We start from the raw sequence: 19869 nt of genomic DNA on the forward strand, positions 1-19869 counted from the left end.
CTTAATTACACTGAATTATACTGAATTATACTGAATCATAGAATTATACTGAATCACACTGAATTTTACTGAATCACACGGAATCACAGAATTATACTGAATCACACTGAATTATACTGAAAACATTGACTTATACTGAATTATACTGAATCACACTAAATTATACTGAATCACACATGTTCTAATGAACAGAAGCAGCACTGTGTAGTTTGGTGTTCCCACTAACTCAATACATCCATCTCTGAGTGGACATCTCTGATGCAGGGGATATCTCTAACACAGTGGACATCTCTGACACAGTGGACATCTCTGATGTAGGGCACATCTCTGAACAATGACCATTTTTAAAGGATCCCTGCAGCCAAATTTCAGTGCGACCGCAATGGGAAAGTTCTACCAGAGGGCTTCAGTCCTCTCAACTACAGGGGCTGACTGGCTGCCACACTAAATCCCCTAGATACTGACCTGAGATCAGCTCAAAGTCCCTGAAAGCCAGCAAGCCATGGCCACACCGTAATTAGCAGACCTGATTCAAATCGCCTGGCTCTCATTTAGATGTGGCAAAGAATAACTGCTGATGGGCCATTAGCAGTTTAGAGTCTTTGTAATTGCTACCACAGTAACCATATTTGCCCTGTAGGTCGCAGTGTGTGGCTGGGCAGAGAGTTTCCCCGCCCCCAGAACACGTCCTGCCGGCACCAGGTCAGAGGTCAAGGCGCTAGGCGGCTTATATCTATGAAATCACGTCTTGTGCTGTTCTCACATTGGCGTGGTTGGCTTCGCTTACCGATGACGTGAGATTTCCACCGACAGTGTCTGGGAGCTGCGATGGGTCGCACTGGATGGTGTGGACTCACAGAAATGTTTCAGACCCTTCCAGAACGAGTGTCCCACATCATCCGGGCCAGGTGCCCTCGCCTGGAGCTGATGCGCGTGTGAGGCGTGTGAGGGTGTGTGTGTTGAGTGTGTTGCCACTGGTGCTCAGAGCTGCTGGTCTCCTGCAGGGCATCACGTTTGAGGAGTTCCGGTCTTTCTTCCAGTTCCTAAACAACCTGGAGGACTTCACCATCGCCATGCAGATGTACAACTTCGCCAGTCGATCCATTGGGCAAGGTGGGTACCGCGCGGCCAAGAATGAACCAAACATGCCAGTGTAAACACACACACACACACACGCACGTAAAACAAGGAAAAATGAACAGGAACATTCAGGGCAGTTATGCAACTGTCTGTGTGTGTGTGTGTGTGTGTGTGTGTTTCAGATGAGTTTGCGAGAGCGGTGTACGTGGCGACCGGCCTGAAGCTTACGCGACACCTGGTCAACACCATCTTTAAGATCTTCGACGTGGACCACGATGACCAGCTCAGCTACAAAGAGTTCATCGGTATCATGAAAGATAGACTGCACCGAGGAGTGAGGGTGAGAGAGAATAAGAGAGTTCCCATCAACAGAAGAGTGAACATGTTTATTTGGCTTTTTATAATCTGAGAGACAAGAACAAATCCCATGATGGTCAAATCCCAGTGGTCTGGGACCACTGGAGCTATGGCCACACTGCCCTCTAGTGGTAGCTAATCAATATTTATTTAGCGGGCTAATGCAAGCGTTCGATCCAGTGTAGCTGGAATTTGTTAGTCTACAGTTTCTATAGTTTTCATGTTTAATATGTAATACCAGAACGCATTTGTGCTTTCACATTTTAAAAGTCACTTTTCTGCACTAATTCCGTATGCTGCTCGCGAGATGTGTGCGGATTCCACTCGCTAACACCGGCGTGAACTTCAGCACGGCCTCTACCTCTGCTTAACACGGCTGGGCTGCTCAAATGATATTAGCCTGCCTTCTCATTCACCTTCTTTGACCTTCACTCCAACTGTCTCCCTCTCTCTTCTCCACGGTCTCTCACTTTTCTCATCCCTCTCTTTCACTCTCTCCCTCCTCTGTCTCTCCCTCCATCTTTTCCTCCCTCCCTCCATCTTTCTCTCTCCCCATCTATCTTCTCCTCTCTCTCTCTTTTATCTCTCTCTCTCTCTCTCTCTCTCTCTCTTATCTCTCTCTCTCTCTCTCTCTCTCTTTTCTCCACCCGTGCACTGCTCTCCACCTCTCTGGCTGCAGGGCTACAAGACTGTGGAGCGTTTCACCTCCTACAAGTCGTGTCTGAAGAAGGAGCTGGCAGGCAGATAAGTAGCACCTCCACCTCCTCCTCCACCCCACCTCCTCCACCCATTCTAACTCCTAACCACCCCCTCCCACACCATCACACGCAATCTGGCAACCTTGTGTACGTGAACGAAACAGAGCGGGTAACGGTGGGATACGTGCTGCGTCGCTCCCGGCGACGGTTAACACCCCTCTCTCCTGCACCAGGTGAGCGGAAGGCGGGGCCGCTGCTTCCTCTCCTGTGTGCGCTCGGAGGCCGGGGGGCACATGCGCCAGCTCTGGAAGCGCTTTCGGGAGAAGGTGTAAGCGCTCGAGCCCTCTCACCTTCATCGACATCCTCATCGCCGTCATCTGGCGGGGGGAAGCAGCCGGGCCTTCCTCTCCCTGCCACGGTGGGGCCTCCGGCTCCCGCTCTGGACTGTCACGCCGGAATTCCGCATGGCTCGGAACTACAGCGCTGTGCCGTGGGCATGCAGTCCCTCTGAACAACACAGGCCCATTTCCATAACAACGCACGGCAAAACGGGCTTCCGGCATGACAAACCAGCACTGATCCCTCCTCTGCGTCTACGCTCACAGTTAAGCTCTTGTTCTCTGGGACACGGCGGGTCTCCGCGCTGTCACGCAACGAAGGACCCCCTGTCCTGTTCTTGTCTTCATTGGACAAAGGAATTCTGACATAGTCCCATGTCCAAGCTTTGGACTTTGCTGATGTTAATATATTCGGATATAACTTCAAACAAATGCCATTTTTAAGGGTAATCATGTTCAATTAACGCTATTTGATTTGTTAGCTGTGGTGATGTGTTATGCATAATGTTAATACATGTATTTTAAAGCAGATTTATCAAACAGCCGTGGAATTGCATGCCTTGTCACGCACACGTGTAGCACGAAATAAGATGACAGGGTAGCTCGAGACTCCCAGACCCAACAAGCAGAGCACAGAGCAAACCTGAGATGGTGGACCACACCTTCAACCCGAAGGCTTCTCCAGACCCCCTGCCTCCACAGATAGGCCCCACCTTCCTTGTGCAGTATATGCGTAGACAAGCAAAAACGCCCCTTACACAGATTAGTGTGTGTGTGGAGCTTTGGGATTGAGTACTTGTTCCCGGCACCAACAGCAAAAAAAGAAACCCATACAAACGGGACAACAGTAGCATCAGTGGACCAGTTACACAGAACACAAAGTTAATGGGGAATAACACTGAGAAAACACTGGTAACCCTGCACAAACGTGCTGGTGAATGTCAGGGGTTATCATGTGTTTATGGGCCATAATAAGTGCATTAACATTATGTGCTCCACACTCAAAGGGTTTGCTCAAATGCATTAAGATTATGTGCTCTACACTCAAAGGGTTTGCTCAAATGCATTAAGATTATCTGATCCACACTCAAAGGGTTTGCTCAAATGCATATCCAGTCTTTGGGCTACACGTGCAGTCCTCTGTTAACCTCCAAAGAACGGAAGTATGTGTGTGTGTGTGTGTGTTTGTTTGCTTTCTCTCTCTCTCTCTCTCTCTCTCTCTCGCATGAAGGTCACAAATCAATGAAACCTTTCCAATAAACACAGAATGTCTCTATACCGGTCCCCATTGTCAACAATATCTATGCATGACTTCCGTTACGAGATGCGATGCGTTACGAGGTGACATACTGCGAAACTTGCTCATATGTAATAAATGAGAGTATGAAAGCATTTCTTCTCGCATACAGACGTTTCTTACTGCACTCTTATAAAACGCCTCACCACGGGCGACCTGGTATTTAAAGCTTTATTGATGCTAGACATGCAGCAGCGGGACAAGCTGCGTCCTCCCACGGGACGTAGCAAATGCATATGCTAAGAAATGTTTACCCGCGGTCCAAATCGTAGCTACGAGAAACCGCGTTTGCTGGGTAAAAATAACGATATAACTTTATACACCAAAGCCGTGTGGAGGACCCTAACAGCATTTTTGTCGAGTTTGCTTGTCGGGGGTCATGCTACTCATATGAACCCAGGAAGTTCTAAATAAGAATGTATTATATATAGAAAATCCTCCACTGATAAACCTACGAGCGCTGTAAATACTTCCATACAAAACGTTTAAACGCGTCCAGTAGTAGTTGATATTATTTACATTTCTGGCATAATTCGAAGAGAGCGGAAGAACTCAACAACACGTAGGTTTTGAGTCACCGACGAAGCTCTTACAGCGATTGGCTTAAACGACACCGTGACGTATGAAAAAAAGATGTGGGATTGTGGGTAAAAAGGTTACGATAAATAAATGTTAATGTAAAACTGTAAAATTGCGGTATTCAAGCAAATCTTTGAATGGTCTGTATTGGTATGAGAAAGAAATCAGCGGTTACGATGTGTGATTCGGTTTACCATCTGAGTGAAACGTGGTAACAGGATTAAAGGTACATGTTAGGGTAGAGGAGAGGTTAAGACTATACTTTCAGGGATCATTTCTATAGTTTCTAACTGTGAAATGTGATTCGAAAGTGTTTTGTCTCCCTAACCACGATGATGAGCTGAGATGTTTTCTTCTGAGCGTGAATCGGGCGGAGAGTAATGATTTATCATCATACGCTCTCTGTCATTGATGAACGTTCCTGCTGTGTTTCACAGTGCTGGAGGAAGAGAACATGTACAGAGTGGTTAGTTCTCTCTGGTCAAAAGCAATAATAATGTGAATCTTTGTTGCTTTTATGTAAATATACGTTTCAACGTTCTTAAGTGAACATGCTCTTTGTTTTGCTTCTCTATTAATTGGACGATGCATTCTACACTGTGATGTAGGTTTTCACCTGTAGGTGCGACTTCAAAGCTCTGACGCGCTGATTTCTAGTTGTGGGAACGAGTGTTTATACTGGCTAGTTTTTTTTACTGTTTAACATCATCCGTATTCTTCCTCATTTATTTTTACTTTATAGTTAAAAACTATCCACTAGGGGGAGCTAGTGCATCCTCTGCAACATACTTTTCACACATATGATAACATTCCAGAGTCTATCTATCTATCTATCTATCTATCTATATATATATATATATATATATATATATATATATATATATATATATATATTATTATTATTATTATTATTATTGTTGTTGTTGTTGTTGTTATATTTATTTATTTATTTATTTATTTTCATGTTATGTATGCACCTTATGATGTACTTGTGTAACTTTGCTTTCACTCTGTGCATATTTTATTGCGTTAAATTTTCATTAAGACATGCATTTCCAAATATGTCCTGCACAGTATTGCAACTAAATAATCTAAAATAAATCTCCAAAATGCAACAATGAATACTTATTTCTAACAAGAAATACTTCAAGATTTGGAGAATGGTGCCGTTATGACCCAGTCTACATTCACACCTGACAGAGATCGTATGACGGTCCGCGCGATTCACACTCGGAGGAAAAGCATCGCAGCTCACAGCTCGCTCGTCACTGTGGCTGGAAACACTCAAACATGACGTTCCAAACTGGAAACCGTGCTGTTTGTATAAGGCACACTTAAATATATCTCAAAATTTGACAGATTCTCAAATAATACTTTTGAGTGATTAGAGTCTAATTCTGACAGTTATGTGTTACGAGGTAGGATGAGTTATAAACACTAACCAAATTAAAATACGAACACATCTGGAAATTCAAAAAAAGAAAGAAAAGAAAAGAAAATACTTAAGCAAGCATAGTTAAATGTCACCAGTGATTGTCAATACAGAATCATTACAAGCAAAACTGGTTTGGATTATATACTTTAATAAGCATGACACCAGGCGATAAACTTGCGGTATTCAAGCAAATCTTTGAATTGTCTGTATTGGTATGAGAAAGAAATCAGCGGTTACGATGTGTGATTCGGTTTACCATCTGAGTGAAACGTGGTAACAGGATTAAAGGTACATGTTAGGGTAGAGGAGAGGTTAAGACTATACTTTCAGGGATCATTTCTATAGTTTCTAACTGTGAAATGTGATTCGAAAGTGTTTTGTCTCCCTAACCACGATGATGAGCTGAGATGTTTTCTTCTGAGCGTGAATCGGGCGGAGAGTAATGATTTATCATCATACGCTCTCTGTCATTGATGAACGTTCCTGCTGTGTTTCACAGTGCTGGAGGAAGAGAACATGTACAGAGTGGTTAGTTCTCTCTGGTCAAAAGCAATAATAATGTGAATCTTTGTTGCTTTTATGTAAATATACGTTTCAACGTTCTTAAGTGAACATGCTCTTTGTTTTGCTTCTCTATTAATTGGACGATGCATTCTACACTGTGATGTAGGTTTTCACCTGTAGGTGCGACTTCAAAGCTCTGACGCGCTGATTTCTAGTTGTGGGAACGAGTGTTTATACTGGCTAGTTTTTTTTACTGTTTAACATCATCCGTATTCTTCCTCATTTATTTTTACTTTATAGTTAAAAACTATCCACTAGGGGGAGCTAGTGCATCCTCTGCAACATACTTTTCACACATATGATAACATTCCAGAGTCTATCTATCTATCTATCTATCTATCTATATATATATATATATATATATATATATATATATATATATATATATATATTATTATTATTATTATTATTATTGTTGTTGTTGTTGTTGTTATATTTATTTATTTATTTATTTATTTTCATGTTATGTATGCACCTTATGATGTACTTGTGTAACTTTGCTTTCACTCTGTGCATATTTTATTGCGTTAAATTTTCATTAAGACATGCATTTCCAAATATGTCCTGCACAGTATTGCAACTAAATAATCTAAAATAAATCTCCAAAATGCAACAATGAATACTTATTTCTAACAAGAAATACTTCAAGATTTGGAGAATGGTGCCGTTATGACCCAGTCTACATTCACACCTGACAGAGATCGTATGACGGTCCGCGCGATTCACACTCGGAGGAAAAGCATCGCAGCTCACAGCTCGCTCGTCACTGTGGCTGGAAACACTCAAACATGACGTTCCAAACTGGAAACCGTGCTGTTTGTATAAGGCACACTTAAATATATCTCAAAATTTGACAGATTCTCAAATAATACTTTTGAGTGATTAGAGTCTAATTCTGACAGTTATGTGTTACGAGGTAGGATGAGTTATAAACACTAACCAAATTAAAATACGAACACATCTGGAAATTCAAAAAAAGAAAGAAAAGAAAAGAAAATACTTAAGCAAGCATAGTTAAATGTCACCAGTGATTGTCAATACAGAATCATTACAAGCAAAACTGGTTTGGATTATATACTTTAATAAGCATGACACCAGGCGATAAACTTGCGGTATTCAAGCAAATCTTTGAATTGTCTGTATTGGTATGAGAAAGAAATCAGCGGTTACGATGTGTGATTCGGTTTACCATCTGAGTGAAACGTGGTAACAGGATTAAAGGTACATGTTAGGGTAGAGGAGAGGTTAAGACTATACTTTCAGGGATCATTTCTATAGTTTCTAACTGTGAAATGTGATTCGAAAGTGTTTTGTCTCCCTAACCACGATGATGAGCTGAGATGTTTTCTTCTGAGCGTGAATCGGGCGGAGAGTAATGATTTATCATCATACGCTCTCTGTCATTGATGAACGTTCCTGCTGTGTTTCACAGTGCTGGAGGAAGAGAACATGTACAGAGTGGTTAGTTCTCTCTGGTCAAAAGCAATAATAATGTGAATCTTTGTTACTTTTATGTAAATATACGTTTCAACGTTCTTAAGTGAACATGCTCTTTGTTTTGCTTCTCTATTAATTGGACGATGCATTCTACACTGTGATGTAGGTTTTCACCTGTAGGTGCGACTTCAAAGCTCTGACGCGCTGATTTCTAGTTGTGGGAACGAGTGTTCATACTGGCTAGTTTTTTTTACTGTTTAACATCATCCGTATTCTTCCTCATTTATTTTTACTTTATAGTTAAAAACTATCCACTAGGGGGAGCTAGTGCATCCTCTGCAACATACTTTTCACACATATGATAACATTCCAGAGTCTATCTATCTATCTATCTATCTATCTATCTATCTATCTATATATATATATATATATATATATATTATTATTATTATTATTATTATTGTTGTTGTTGTTGTTGTTGTTGTTATATTTATTTATTTATTTATTTATTTTCATGTTATGTATGCACCTTATGATGTACTTGTGTAACTTTGCTTTCACTCTGTGCATATTTTATTGCGTTAAATTTTCATTAAGACATGCATTTCCAAATATGTCCTGCACAGTATTGCAACTAAATAATCTAAAATAAATCTCCAAAATGCAACAATGAATACTTATTTCTAACAAGAAATACTTCAAGATTTGGAGAATGGTGCCGTTATGACCCAGTCTACATTCACACCTGACAGAGATCGTATGACGGTCCGCGCGATTCACACTCGGAGGAAAAGCATCGCAGCTCACAGCTCGCTCGTCACTGTGGCTGGAAACACTCAAACATGACGTTCCAAACTGGAAACCGTGCTGTTTGTATAAGGCACACTTAAATATATCTCAAAATTTGACAGATTCTCAAATAATACTTTTGAGTGATTAGAGTCTAATTCTGACAGTTATGTGTTACGAGGTAGGATGAGTTATAAACACTAACCAAATTAAAATACGAACACATCTGGAAATTCAAAAAAAGAAAGAAAAGAAAAGAAAATACTTAAGCAAGCATAGTTAAATGTCACCAGTGATTGTCAATACAGAATCATTACAAGCAAAACTGGTTTGGATTATATACTTTAATAAGCATGACACCAGGCGATAAACTTGCGGTATTCAAGCAAATCTTTGAATTGTCTGTATTGGTATGAGAAAGAAATCAGCGGTTACGATGTGTGATTCGGTTTACCATCTGAGTGAAACGTGGTAACAGGATTAAAGGTACATGTTAGGGTAGAGGAGAGGTTAAGACTATACTTTCAGGGATCATTTCTATAGTTTCTAACTGTGAAATGTGATTCGAAAGTGTTTTGTCTCCCTAACCACGATGATGAGCTGAGATGTTTTCTTCTGAGCGTGAATCGGGCGGAGAGTAATGATTTATCATCATACGCTCTCTGTCATTGATGAACGTTCCTGCTGTGTTTCACAGTGCTGGAGGAAGAGAACATGTACAGAGTGGTTAGTTCTCTCTGGTCAAAAGCAATAATAATGTGAATCTTTGTTGCTTTTATGTAAATATACGTTTCAACGTTCTTAAGTGAACATGCTCTTTCTTTTGCTTCTCTATTAATTGGACGATGCATTCTACACTGTGATGTAGGTTTTCACCTGTAGGTGCGACTTCAAAGCTCTGACGCGCTGATTTCTAGTTGTGGGAACGAGTGTTTATACTGGCTAGTTTTTTTTACTGTTTAACATCATCCGTATTCTTCCTCATTTATTTTTACTTTATAGTTAAAAACTATCCACTAGGGGGAGCTAGTGCATCCTCTGCAACATACTTTTCACACATATGATAACATTCCAGAGTCTATCTATCTATCTATCTATCTATCTATCTATCTATCTATATATATATATATTATTATTATTATTATTATTATTATTGTTGTTGTTGTTGTTGTTGTTATATTTATTTATTTATTTATTTATTTTCATGTTATGTATGCACCTTATGATGTACTTGTGTAACTTTGCTTTCACTCTGTGCATATTTTATTGCGTTAAATTTTCATTAAGACATGCATTTCCAAATATGTCCTGCACAGTATTGCAACTAAATAATCTAAAATAAATCTCCAAAATGCAACAATGAATACTTATTTCTAACAAGAAATACTTCAAGATTTGGAGAATGGTGCCGTTATGACCCAGTCTACATTCACACCTGACAGAGATCGTATGACGGTCCGCGCGATTCACACTCGGAGGAAAAGCATCGCAGCTCACAGCTCGCTCGTCACTGTGGCTGGAAACACTCAAACATGACGTTCCAAACTGGAAACCGTGCTGTTTGTATAAGGCACACTTAAATATATCTCAAAATTTGACAGATTCTCAAATAATACTTTTGAGTGATTAGAGTCTAATTCTGACAGTTATGTGTTACGAGGTAGGATGAGTTATAAACACTAACCAAATTAAAATACGAACACATCTGGAAATTCAAAAAAAGAAAGAAAAGAAAAGAAAATACTTAAGCAAGCATAGTTAAATGTCACCAGTGATTGTCAATACAGAATCATTACAAGCAAAACTGGTTTGGATTATATACTTTAATAAGCATGACACCAGGCGATAAACTTGCGGTATTCAAGCAAATCTTTGAATTGTCTGTATTGGTATGAGAAAGAAATCAGCGGTTACGATGTGTGATTCGGTTTACCATCTGAGTGAAACGTGGTAACAGGATTAAAGGTACATGTTAGGGTAGAGGAGAGGTTAAGACTATACTTTCAGGGATCATTTCTATAGTTTCTAACTGTGAAATGTGATTCGAAAGTGTTTTGTCTCCCTAACCACGATGATGAGCTGAGATGTTTTCTTCTGAGCGTGAATCGGGCGGAGAGTAATGATTTATCATCATACGCTCTCTGTCATTGATGAACGTTCCTGCTGTGTTTCACAGTGCTGGAGGAAGAGAACATGTACAGAGTGGTTAGTTCTCTCTGGTCAAAAGCAATAATAATGTGAATCTTTGTTACTTTTATGTAAATATACGTTTCAACGTTCTTAAGTGAACATGCTCTTTGTTTTGCTTCTCTATTAATTGGACGATGCATTCTACACTGTGATGTAGGTTTTCACCTGTAGGTGCGACTTCAAAGCTCTGACGCGCTGATTTCTAGTTGTGGGAACGAGTGTTCATACTGGCTAGTTTTTTTTACTGTTTAACATCATCCGTATTCTTCCTCATTTATTTTTACTTTATAGTTAAAAACTATCCACTAGGGGGAGCTAGTGCATCCTCTGCAACATACTTTTCACACATATGATAACATTCCAGAGTCTATCTATCTATCTATCTATCTATCTATCTATCTATCTATCTATCTATCTATCTATCTATCTATCTATCTATATATATATATATATATATATATATTATTATTATTATTATTATTATTGTTGTTGTTGTTGTTGTTGTTGTTATATTTATTTATTTATTTATTTATTTTCATGTTATGTATGCACCTTATGATGTACTTGTGTAACTTTGCTTTCACTCTGTGCATATTTTATTGCGTTAAATTTTCATTAAGACATGCATTTCCAAATATGTCCTGCACAGTATTGCAACTAAATAATCTAAAATAAATCTCCAAAATGCAACAATGAATACTTATTTCTAACAAGAAATACTTCAAGATTTGGAGAATGGTGCCGTTATGACCCAGTCTACATTCACACCTGACAGAGATCGTATGACGGTCCGCGCGATTCACACTCGGAGGAAAAGCATCGCAGCTCACAGCTCGCTCGTCACTGTGGCTGGAAACACTCAAACATGACGTTCCAAACTGGAAACCGTGCTGTTTGTATAAGGCACACTTAAATATATCTCAAAATTTGACAGATTCTCAAATAATACTTTTGAGTGATTAGAGTCTAATTCTGACAGTTATGTGTTACGAGGTAGGATGAGTTATAAACACTAACCAAATTAAAATACGAACACATCTGGAAATTCAAAAAAAGAAAGAAAAGAAAAGAAAATACTTAAGCAAGCATAGTTAAATGTCACCAGTGATTGTCAATACAGAATCATTACAAGCAAAACTGGTTTGGATTATATACTTTAATAAGCATGACACCAGGCGATAAACTTGCGGTATTCAAGCAAATCTTTGAATTGTCTGTATTGGTATGAGAAAGAAATCAGCGGTTACGATGTGTGATTCGGTTTACCATCTGAGTGAAACGTGGTAACAGGATTAAAGGTACATGTTAGGGTAGAGGAGAGGTTAAGACTATACTTTCAGGGATCATTTCTATAGTTTCTAACTGTGAAATGTGATTCGAAAGTGTTTTGTCTCCCTAACCACGATGATGAGCTGAGATGTTTTCTTCTGAGCGTGAATCGGGCGGAGAGTAATGATTTATCATCATACGCTCTCTGTCATTGATGAACGTTCCTGCTGTGTTTCACAGTGCTGGAGGAAGAGAACATGTACAGAGTGGTTAGTTCTCTCTGGTCAAAAGCAATAATAATGTGAATCTTTGTTGCTTTTATGTAAATATACGTTTCAACGTTCTTAAGTGAACATGCTCTTTGTTTTGCTTCTCTATTAATTGGACGATGCATTCTACACTGTGATGTAGGTTTTCACCTGTAGGTGCGACTTCAAAGCTCTGACGCGCTGATTTCTAGTTGTGGGAACGAGTGTTTATACTGGCTAGTTTTTTTTACTGTTTAACATCATCCGTATTCTTCCTCATTTATTTTTACTTTATAGTTAAAAACTATCCACTAGGGGGAGCTAGTGCATCCTCTGCAACATACTTTTCACACATATGATAACATTCCAGAGTCTATCTATCTATCTATCTATCTATCTATCTATATATATATATATATATATATATATATATATATATATATATATATATTATTATTATTATTATTATTATTGTTGTTGTTGTTGTTGTTATATTTATTTATTTATTTATTTATTTTCATGTTATGTATGCACCTTATGATGTACTTGTGTAACTTTGCTTTCACTCTGTGCATATTTTATTGCGTTAAATTTTCATTAAGACATGCATTTCCAAATATGTCCTGCACAGTATTGCAACTAAATAATCTAAAATAAATCTCCAAAATGCAACAATGAATACTTATTTCTAACAAGAAATACTTCAAGATTTGGAGAATGGTGCCGTTATGACCCAGTCTACATTCACACCTGACAGAGATCGTATGACGGTCCGCGCGATTCACACTCGGAGGAAAAGCATCGCAGCTCACAGCTCGCTCGTCACTGTGGCTGGAAACACTCAAACATGACGTTCCAAACTGGAAACCGTGCTGTTTGTATAAGGCACACTTAAATATATCTCAAAATTTGACAGATTCTCAAATAATACTTTTGAGTGATTAGAGTCTAATTCTGACAGTTATGTGTTACGAGGTAGGATGAGTTATAAACACTAACCAAATTAAAATACGAACACATCTGGAAATTCAAAAAAAGAAAGAAAAGAAAAGAAAATACTTAAGCAAGCATAGTTAAATGTCACCAGTGATTGTCAATACAGAATCATTACAAGCAAAACTGGTTTGGATTATATACTTTAATAAGCATGACACCAGGCGATAAACTTGCGGTATTCAAGCAAATCTTTGAATTGTCTGTATTGGTATGAGAAAGAAATCAGCGGTTACGATGTGTGATTCGGTTTACCATCTGAGTGAAACGTGGTAACAGGATTAAAGGTACATGTTAGGGTAGAGGAGAGGTTAAGACTATACTTTCAGGGATCATTTCTATAGTTTCTAACTGTGAAATGTGATTCGAAAGTGTTTTGTCTCCCTAACCACGATGATGAGCTGAGATGTTTTCTTCTGAGCGTGAATCGGGCGGAGAGTAATGATTTATCATCATACGCTCTCTGTCATTGATGAACGTTCCTGCTGTGTTTCACAGTGCTGGAGGAAGAGAACATGTACAGAGTGGTTAGTTCTCTCTGGTCAAAAGCAATAATAATGTGAATCTTTGTTGCTTTTATGTAAATATACGTTTCAACGTTCTTAAGTGAACATGCTCTTTGTTTTGCTTCTCTATTAATTGGACGATGCATTCTACACTGTGATGTAGGTTTTCACCTGTAGGTGCGACTTCAAAGCTCTGACGCGCTGATTTCTAGTTGTGGGAACGAGTGTTCATACTGGCTAGTTTTTTTTACTGTTTAACATCATCCGTATTCTTCCTCATTTATTTTTACTTTATAGTTAAAAACTATCCACTAGGGGGAGCTAGTGCATCCTCTGCAACATACTTTTCACACATATGATAACATTCCAGAGTCTATCTATCTATCTATCTATCTATCTATATATATATATATTATTATTATTATTATTATTATTGTTGTTGTTGTTGTTGTTGTTGTTATATTTATTTATTTATTTATTTATTTTCATGTTATGTATGCACCTTATGATGTACTTGTGTAACTTTGCTTTCACTCTGTGCATATTTTATTGCGTTAAATTTTCATTAAGACATGCATTTCCAAATATGTCCTGCACAGTATTGCAACTAAATAATCTAAAATAAATCTCCAAAATGCAACAATGAATACTTATTTCTAACAAGAAATACTTCAAGATTTGGAGAATGGTGCCGTTATGACCCAGTCTACATTCACACCTGACAGAGATCGTATGACGGTCCGCGCGATTCGCACTCGGAGGAAAAGCATCGCAGCTCACAGCTCGCTCGTCACTGTGGCTGGAAACACTCAAACATGACGTTCCAAACTGGAAACCGTGCTGTTTGTATAAGGCACACTTAAATATATCTCAAAATTTGACAGATTCTCAAATAATACTTTTGAGTGATTAGAGTCTAATTCTGACAGTTATGTGTTACGAGGTAGGATGAGTTATAAACACTAACCAAATTAAAATACGAACACATCTGGAAATTCAAAAAAAGAAAGAAAAGAAAAGAAAATACTTAAGCAAGCATAGTTAAATGTCACCAGTGATTGTCAATACAGAATCATTACAAGCAAAACTGGTTTGGATTATATACTTTAATAAGCATGACACCAGGCGATAAACTTGCGGTATTCAAGCAAATCTTTGAATTGTCTGTATTGGTATGAGAAAGAAATCAGCGGTTACGATGTGTGATTCGGTTTACCATCTGAGTGAAACGTGGTAACAGGATTAAAGGTACATGTTAGGGTAGAAGAGAGGTTAAGACTATACTTTCAGGGATCATTTCTATAGTTTCTAACTGTGAAATGTGATTCGAAAGTGTTTTGTCTCCCTAACCACGATGATGAGCTGAGATGTTTTCTTCTGAGCGTGAATCGGGCGGAGAGTAATGATTTATCATCATACGCTCTCTGTCATTGATGAACGTTCCTGCTGTGTTTCACAGTGCTGGAGGAAGAGAACATGTACAGAGTGGTTAGTTCTCTCTGGTCAAAAGCAATATTAATATGAATTTTTGTTACTTTTATGTAAATATACGTTTTTAAGTGAACATGCTCTTTGTTTTGCTTCTCTATTAATTGGACGATGCATTCTACACTGTGATGTAGGTTTTCACCTGTAGGTGCGACTTCAAAGCTCTGACGCGCTGATTTCTAGTTGTGGGAACGAGTGTTCATACTGGCTAGTTTTTTTTACTGTTTAACATCATCCGTATTCTTCCTCATTTATTTTTACTTTATAGTTAAAAACTATCCACTAGGGGGAGCTAGTGCATCCTCTGCAACATACTTTTCACACATATGATAACATTCCAGAATCTATCTATCTATCTATCTATCTATCTATATTATTATTATTATTATTATTATTATTATTGTTGTTGTTGTTGTTGTTATATTTATTTATTTATTTATTTATTTTCATGTTATGTATGCACCTTATGATGTACTTGTGTAACTTTGCTTTCACTCTGTGCATATTTTATTGCGTTAAATTTTCATTAAGACATGCATTTCCAAATATGTCCTGCACAGTATTGCAGCTAAATAATCTAAAATAAATCTCCAAAATGCAACAATGAATACTTATTTCTAACAAGAAATACTTCAAGATTTGGAGAATGGTGCCGTTATGACCCAGTCTACATTCACACCTGACAGAGATCGTATGACGGTCCGCGCGATTCACACTCGGAGGAAAAGCATCGCAGCTCACAGCTCGCTCGTCACTGTGGCTGGAAACACTCAAACATGACGTTCCAAACTGGAAACCGTGCTGTTTGTATAAGGCACACTTAAATATATCTCAAAATTTGACAGATTCTCAAATAATACTTTTGAGTGATTAGAGTCTAATTCTGACAGTTATGTGTTACGAGGTAGGATGAGTTATAAACACTAACCAAATTAAAATACGAACACATCTGGAAATTCAAAAAAAGAAAGAAAAGAAAAGAAAATACTTAAGCAAGCATAGTTAAATGTCACCAGTGATTGTCAATACAGAATCATTACAAGCAAAACTGGTTTGGATTATATACTTTAATAAGCATGACACCAGGCGATAAACTTGCGGTATTCAAGCAAATCTTTGAATTGTCTGTATTGGTATGAGAAAGAAATCAGCGGTTACGATGTGTGATTCGGTTTACCATCTGAGTGAAACGTGGTAACAGGATTAAAGGTACATGTTAGGGTAGAGGAGAGGATAAGACTATGCTTTCAGGGATCATTTCTATAGTTTCTAACTGTGAAATGTGATTCGAAAGTGTTTTGTCTCCCTAACCACGATGATGAGCTGAGATGTTTTCTTCTGAGCGTGAATCGGGCGGAGAGTAATGATTTATCATCATACGCTCTCTGTCATTGATGAACGTTCCTGCTGTGTTTCACAGTGCTGGAGGAAGAGAACATGTACAGAGTGGTTAGTTCTCTCTGGTCAAAAGCAATATTAATGTGAATCTTTGTTACTTTTATGCAAACATACGTTTCAACGTTCTTAAGTGAACATGCTCTTTGTTTTGCTTCTCTATTAATTGGACGTTGCATTCTACACTGTGATGTAGGTTTTCACCTGTAGGTGCGACTTCAAAGCTCTGACGCGCTGATTTCTAGTTGTGGGAACGAGTGTTCATACTGGCTAGTTTTTTTTACTGTTTAACATCATCCGTATTCTTCCTCATTTATTTTTACTTTATAGTTAAAAACTATCCACTAGGGGGAGCTAGTGCATCCTCTGCAACATACTTTTCACACATATGATAACATTCCAGAGTCTATCTATCTATCTATCTATCTATCTATCTATATTATTATTATTATTATTATTATTATTATTATTATTATTGTTGTTGTTGTTGTTGTTGTTATATTTATTTATTTATTTATTTATTTTCATGTTATGTATGCACCTTATGATGTACTTGTGTAACTTTGCTTTCACTCTGTGCATATTTTATTGCGTTAAATTTTCATTAAGACATGCATTTCCAAATATGTCCTGCACAGTATTGCAACTGAATAATCTAAAATAAATCTCCAAAATGCAACAATGAATACTTATTTCTAACAAGAAATACTTCAAGATTTGGAGAATGGTGCCGTTATGACCCAGTCTACATTCACACCTGACAGAGATCGTATGACGGTCCGCGCGATTCACACTCGGAGGAAAAGCATCGCAGCTCACAGCTCGCTCGTCACTGTGGCTGGAAACACTCAAACATGACGTTCCAAACTGGAAACCGTGCTGTTTGTATAAGGCACACTTAAATATATCTCAAAATTTGACAGATTCTCAAATAATACTTTTGAGTGATTAGAGTCTAATTCTGACAGTTATGTGTTACGAGGTAGGATGAGTTATAAACACTAACCAAATTAAAATACGAACACATCTGGAAATTCAAAAAAAGAAAGAAAAGAAAAGAAAATACTTAAGCAAGCATAGTTAAATGTCACCAGTGATTGTCAATACAGAATCATTACAAGCAAAACTGGTTTGGATTATATACTTTAATAAGCATGACACCAGGCGATAAACTTGCGGTATTCAAGCAAATCTTTGAATTGTCTGTATTGGTATGAGAAAGAAATCAGCGGTTACGATGTGTGATTCGGTTTACCATCTGAGTGAAACGTGGTAACAGGATTAAAGGTACATGTTAGGGTAGAAGAGAGGTTAAGACTATACTTTCAGGGATCATTTCTATAGTTTCTAACTGTGAAATGTGATTCGAAAGTGTTTTGTCTCCCTAACCACGATGATGAGCTGAGATGTTTTCTTCTGAGCGTGAATCGGGCGGAGAGTAATGATTTATCATCATACGCTCTCTGTTATTGATGAACGTTCCTGCTGTGTTTCACAGTGCTGGAGGAAGAGAACATGTACAGAGTGGTTAGTTCTCTCTGGTCAAAAGCAATATTAATGTGAATCCTTGTTACTTTCATGTAAATATACGTTTCAACGTTCTTAAGTGAACATGCTCTTTGTTTTGCTTCTCTATTAATTGGACGTTGCATTCTACACTGTGATGTAGGTTTTCACCTGTAGGTGCGACTTCAAAGCTCTGACGCGCTGATTTCTAGTTGTGGGAACGAGTGTTCATACTGGCTAGTTTTTTTTACTGTTTAACATCATCCGTATTCTTCCTCATTTATTTTTACTTTATAGTTAAAAACTATCCACTAGGGGGAGCTAGTGCATCCTCTGCAACATACTTTTCACACATATGATAACATTCCAGAGTCTATCTATCTATCTATCTATCTATCTATCTATCTATCTATATTATTATTATTGTTGTTGTTGTTGTTGTTGTTGTTGTTATATTTATTTATTTATTTATTTTCATGTTATGTATGCACCTTATGATGTACTTGTGTAACTTTGCTTTCACTCTGTGCATATTTTATTGCGTTAAATTTTCATTAAGATATGCATTTCCGAATATGTCCTGCACAGTATTGCAACTAAATAATCTAAAATAAATCTCTAAAATGCAACAATGAATACTTATTTCTAACAAGAAATACTTCAAGATTTGGAGAATGGTGCCGTTATGACCCAGTCTACATTCACACCTGACAGAGATCGTATGACGGTCCGCGCGATTCGCACTCGGAGGAAAAGCATCGCAGCTCACAGCTCGCTCGTCACTGTGGCTGGAAACACTCAAACATGACGTTCCAAACTGGAAACCGTGCTGTTTGTATAAGGCACACTTAAATATATCTCAAAATTTGACAGATTCTCAAATAATACTTTTGAGTGATTAGAGTCTAATTCTGACAGTTATGTGTTACGAGGTAGGATGAGTTATAAACACTAACCAAATTAAAATACGAACACATCTGGAAATTCAAAAAAAGAAAGAAAAGAAAAGAAAATACTTAAGCAAGCATAGTTAAATGTCACCAGTGATTGTCAATACAGAATCATTACAAGCAAAACTGGTTTGGATTATATACTTTAATAAGCATGACACCAGGCGATAAACTTGCGGTATTCAAGCAAATCTTTGAATTGTCTGTATTGGTATGAGAAAGAAATCAGCGGTTACGATGTGTGATTCGGTTTACCATCTGAGTGAAACGTGGTAACAGGATTAAAGGTACATGTTAGGGTAGAAGAGAGGTTAAGACTATACTTTCAGGGATCATTTCTATAGTTTCTAACTGTGAAATGTGATTCGAAAGTGTTTTGTCTCCCTAACCACGATGATGAGCTGAGATGTTTTCTTCTGAGCGTGAATCGGGCGGAGAGTAATGATTTATCATCATACGCTCTCTGTCATTGATGAATGTTCCTGCTGTGTTTCACAGTGCTGGAGGAAGAGAACATGTACAGAGTGGTTAGTTCTCTCTGGTCAAAAGCAATATTAATGTGAGTCTTTGTTACTTTTATGTAAATATACGTTTGAACGTTCTTAAGTGAACATGCTCTTTGTTTTGCTTCTCTATTAATTGGACGATGCATTCTACACTGTGATGTAGGTTTTCACCTCTAGGTGCGACTTCAAAGCTCTGACGCGCTGATTTCTAGTTGTGGGAACGAGTGTTCATACTGGCTAGTTT

The 19869-nt window shown here is 38.0% G+C and overlaps 1 protein-coding gene and 11 non-coding genes across 18 annotated transcripts in view; all 12 read left to right on the top strand.

The window, feature by feature from the left end:
- The window catches only part of micu3a (mitochondrial calcium uptake 3a), a 19835-nt gene extending 15970 nt beyond the window's left edge, over window positions 1-3865 (top strand). For 5 of the 7 annotated variants that reach the window (XM_035530235.2, XM_035530237.2, XM_035530236.2 and 2 more), the window contains 4 exons: window positions 1005-1113; window positions 1263-1420; window positions 2117-2181; window positions 2366-3865. In XM_035530235.2, coding sequence (XP_035386128.1) covers window positions 1005-1113; window positions 1263-1420; window positions 2117-2181; window positions 2366-2372 — 339 coding nt within the window. In that variant the 3' untranslated portion in view covers window positions 2373-3865. Of the gene's footprint in view, window positions 1-1004; window positions 1114-1262; window positions 1421-2116 lie in introns of all 7 variants that reach the window. The other 2 variants (XM_081714223.1, XM_081714222.1) reach the window with 2 other exon arrangements.
- A 736-nt stretch (window positions 3866-4601) lies between these two features.
- Window positions 4602-4817, top strand: LOC118242053 (small nucleolar RNA U3). Its single transcript, XR_004776541.2, has one exon. It is a non-coding gene; the product is annotated as a small nucleolar RNA U3 (small nucleolar RNA).
- A 1281-nt stretch (window positions 4818-6098) lies between these two features.
- On the top strand, window positions 6099-6314 carry LOC118242056 (small nucleolar RNA U3). Its single transcript, XR_004776544.1, has one exon. It is a non-coding gene; the product is annotated as a small nucleolar RNA U3 (small nucleolar RNA).
- A 1281-nt stretch (window positions 6315-7595) lies between these two features.
- On the top strand, window positions 7596-7811 carry LOC118242057 (small nucleolar RNA U3). The gene has a single exon (XR_004776545.1). It is a non-coding gene; the product is annotated as a small nucleolar RNA U3 (small nucleolar RNA).
- A 1275-nt stretch (window positions 7812-9086) lies between these two features.
- Window positions 9087-9302, top strand: LOC118242058 (small nucleolar RNA U3). Its single transcript, XR_004776546.1, has one exon. It is a non-coding gene; the product is annotated as a small nucleolar RNA U3 (small nucleolar RNA).
- A 1263-nt stretch (window positions 9303-10565) lies between these two features.
- LOC118242044 (small nucleolar RNA U3) lies at window positions 10566-10781 on the top strand. The gene has a single exon (XR_004776532.1). It is a non-coding gene; the product is annotated as a small nucleolar RNA U3 (small nucleolar RNA).
- Window positions 10782-12088: 1307 nt separating this feature from the next.
- Window positions 12089-12304, top strand: LOC118242045 (small nucleolar RNA U3). The gene has a single exon (XR_004776533.1). It is a non-coding gene; the product is annotated as a small nucleolar RNA U3 (small nucleolar RNA).
- A 1283-nt stretch (window positions 12305-13587) lies between these two features.
- LOC118242046 (small nucleolar RNA U3) lies at window positions 13588-13803 on the top strand. Its single transcript, XR_004776534.1, has one exon. It is a non-coding gene; the product is annotated as a small nucleolar RNA U3 (small nucleolar RNA).
- Window positions 13804-15054: 1251 nt separating this feature from the next.
- On the top strand, window positions 15055-15270 carry LOC118242049 (small nucleolar RNA U3). The gene has a single exon (XR_004776537.1). It is a non-coding gene; the product is annotated as a small nucleolar RNA U3 (small nucleolar RNA).
- A 1233-nt stretch (window positions 15271-16503) lies between these two features.
- LOC145658026 (small nucleolar RNA U3) lies at window positions 16504-16719 on the top strand. The gene has a single exon (XR_014123994.1). It is a non-coding gene; the product is annotated as a small nucleolar RNA U3 (small nucleolar RNA).
- A 1257-nt stretch (window positions 16720-17976) lies between these two features.
- Window positions 17977-18192, top strand: LOC118242052 (small nucleolar RNA U3). The gene has a single exon (XR_004776540.2). It is a non-coding gene; the product is annotated as a small nucleolar RNA U3 (small nucleolar RNA).
- Window positions 18193-19432: 1240 nt separating this feature from the next.
- On the top strand, window positions 19433-19648 carry LOC118242054 (small nucleolar RNA U3). The gene has a single exon (XR_004776542.1). It is a non-coding gene; the product is annotated as a small nucleolar RNA U3 (small nucleolar RNA).
- Window positions 19649-19869: the final 221 nt, after the last annotated feature.

This window comes from Electrophorus electricus, chromosome 5 (assembly GCF_041902795.1).
Source record: "Electrophorus electricus isolate QZ-2024a chromosome 5, ASM4190279v1, whole genome shotgun sequence".
Taxonomy (NCBI): Eukaryota; Metazoa; Chordata; class Actinopteri; order Gymnotiformes; family Gymnotidae; genus Electrophorus; species Electrophorus electricus.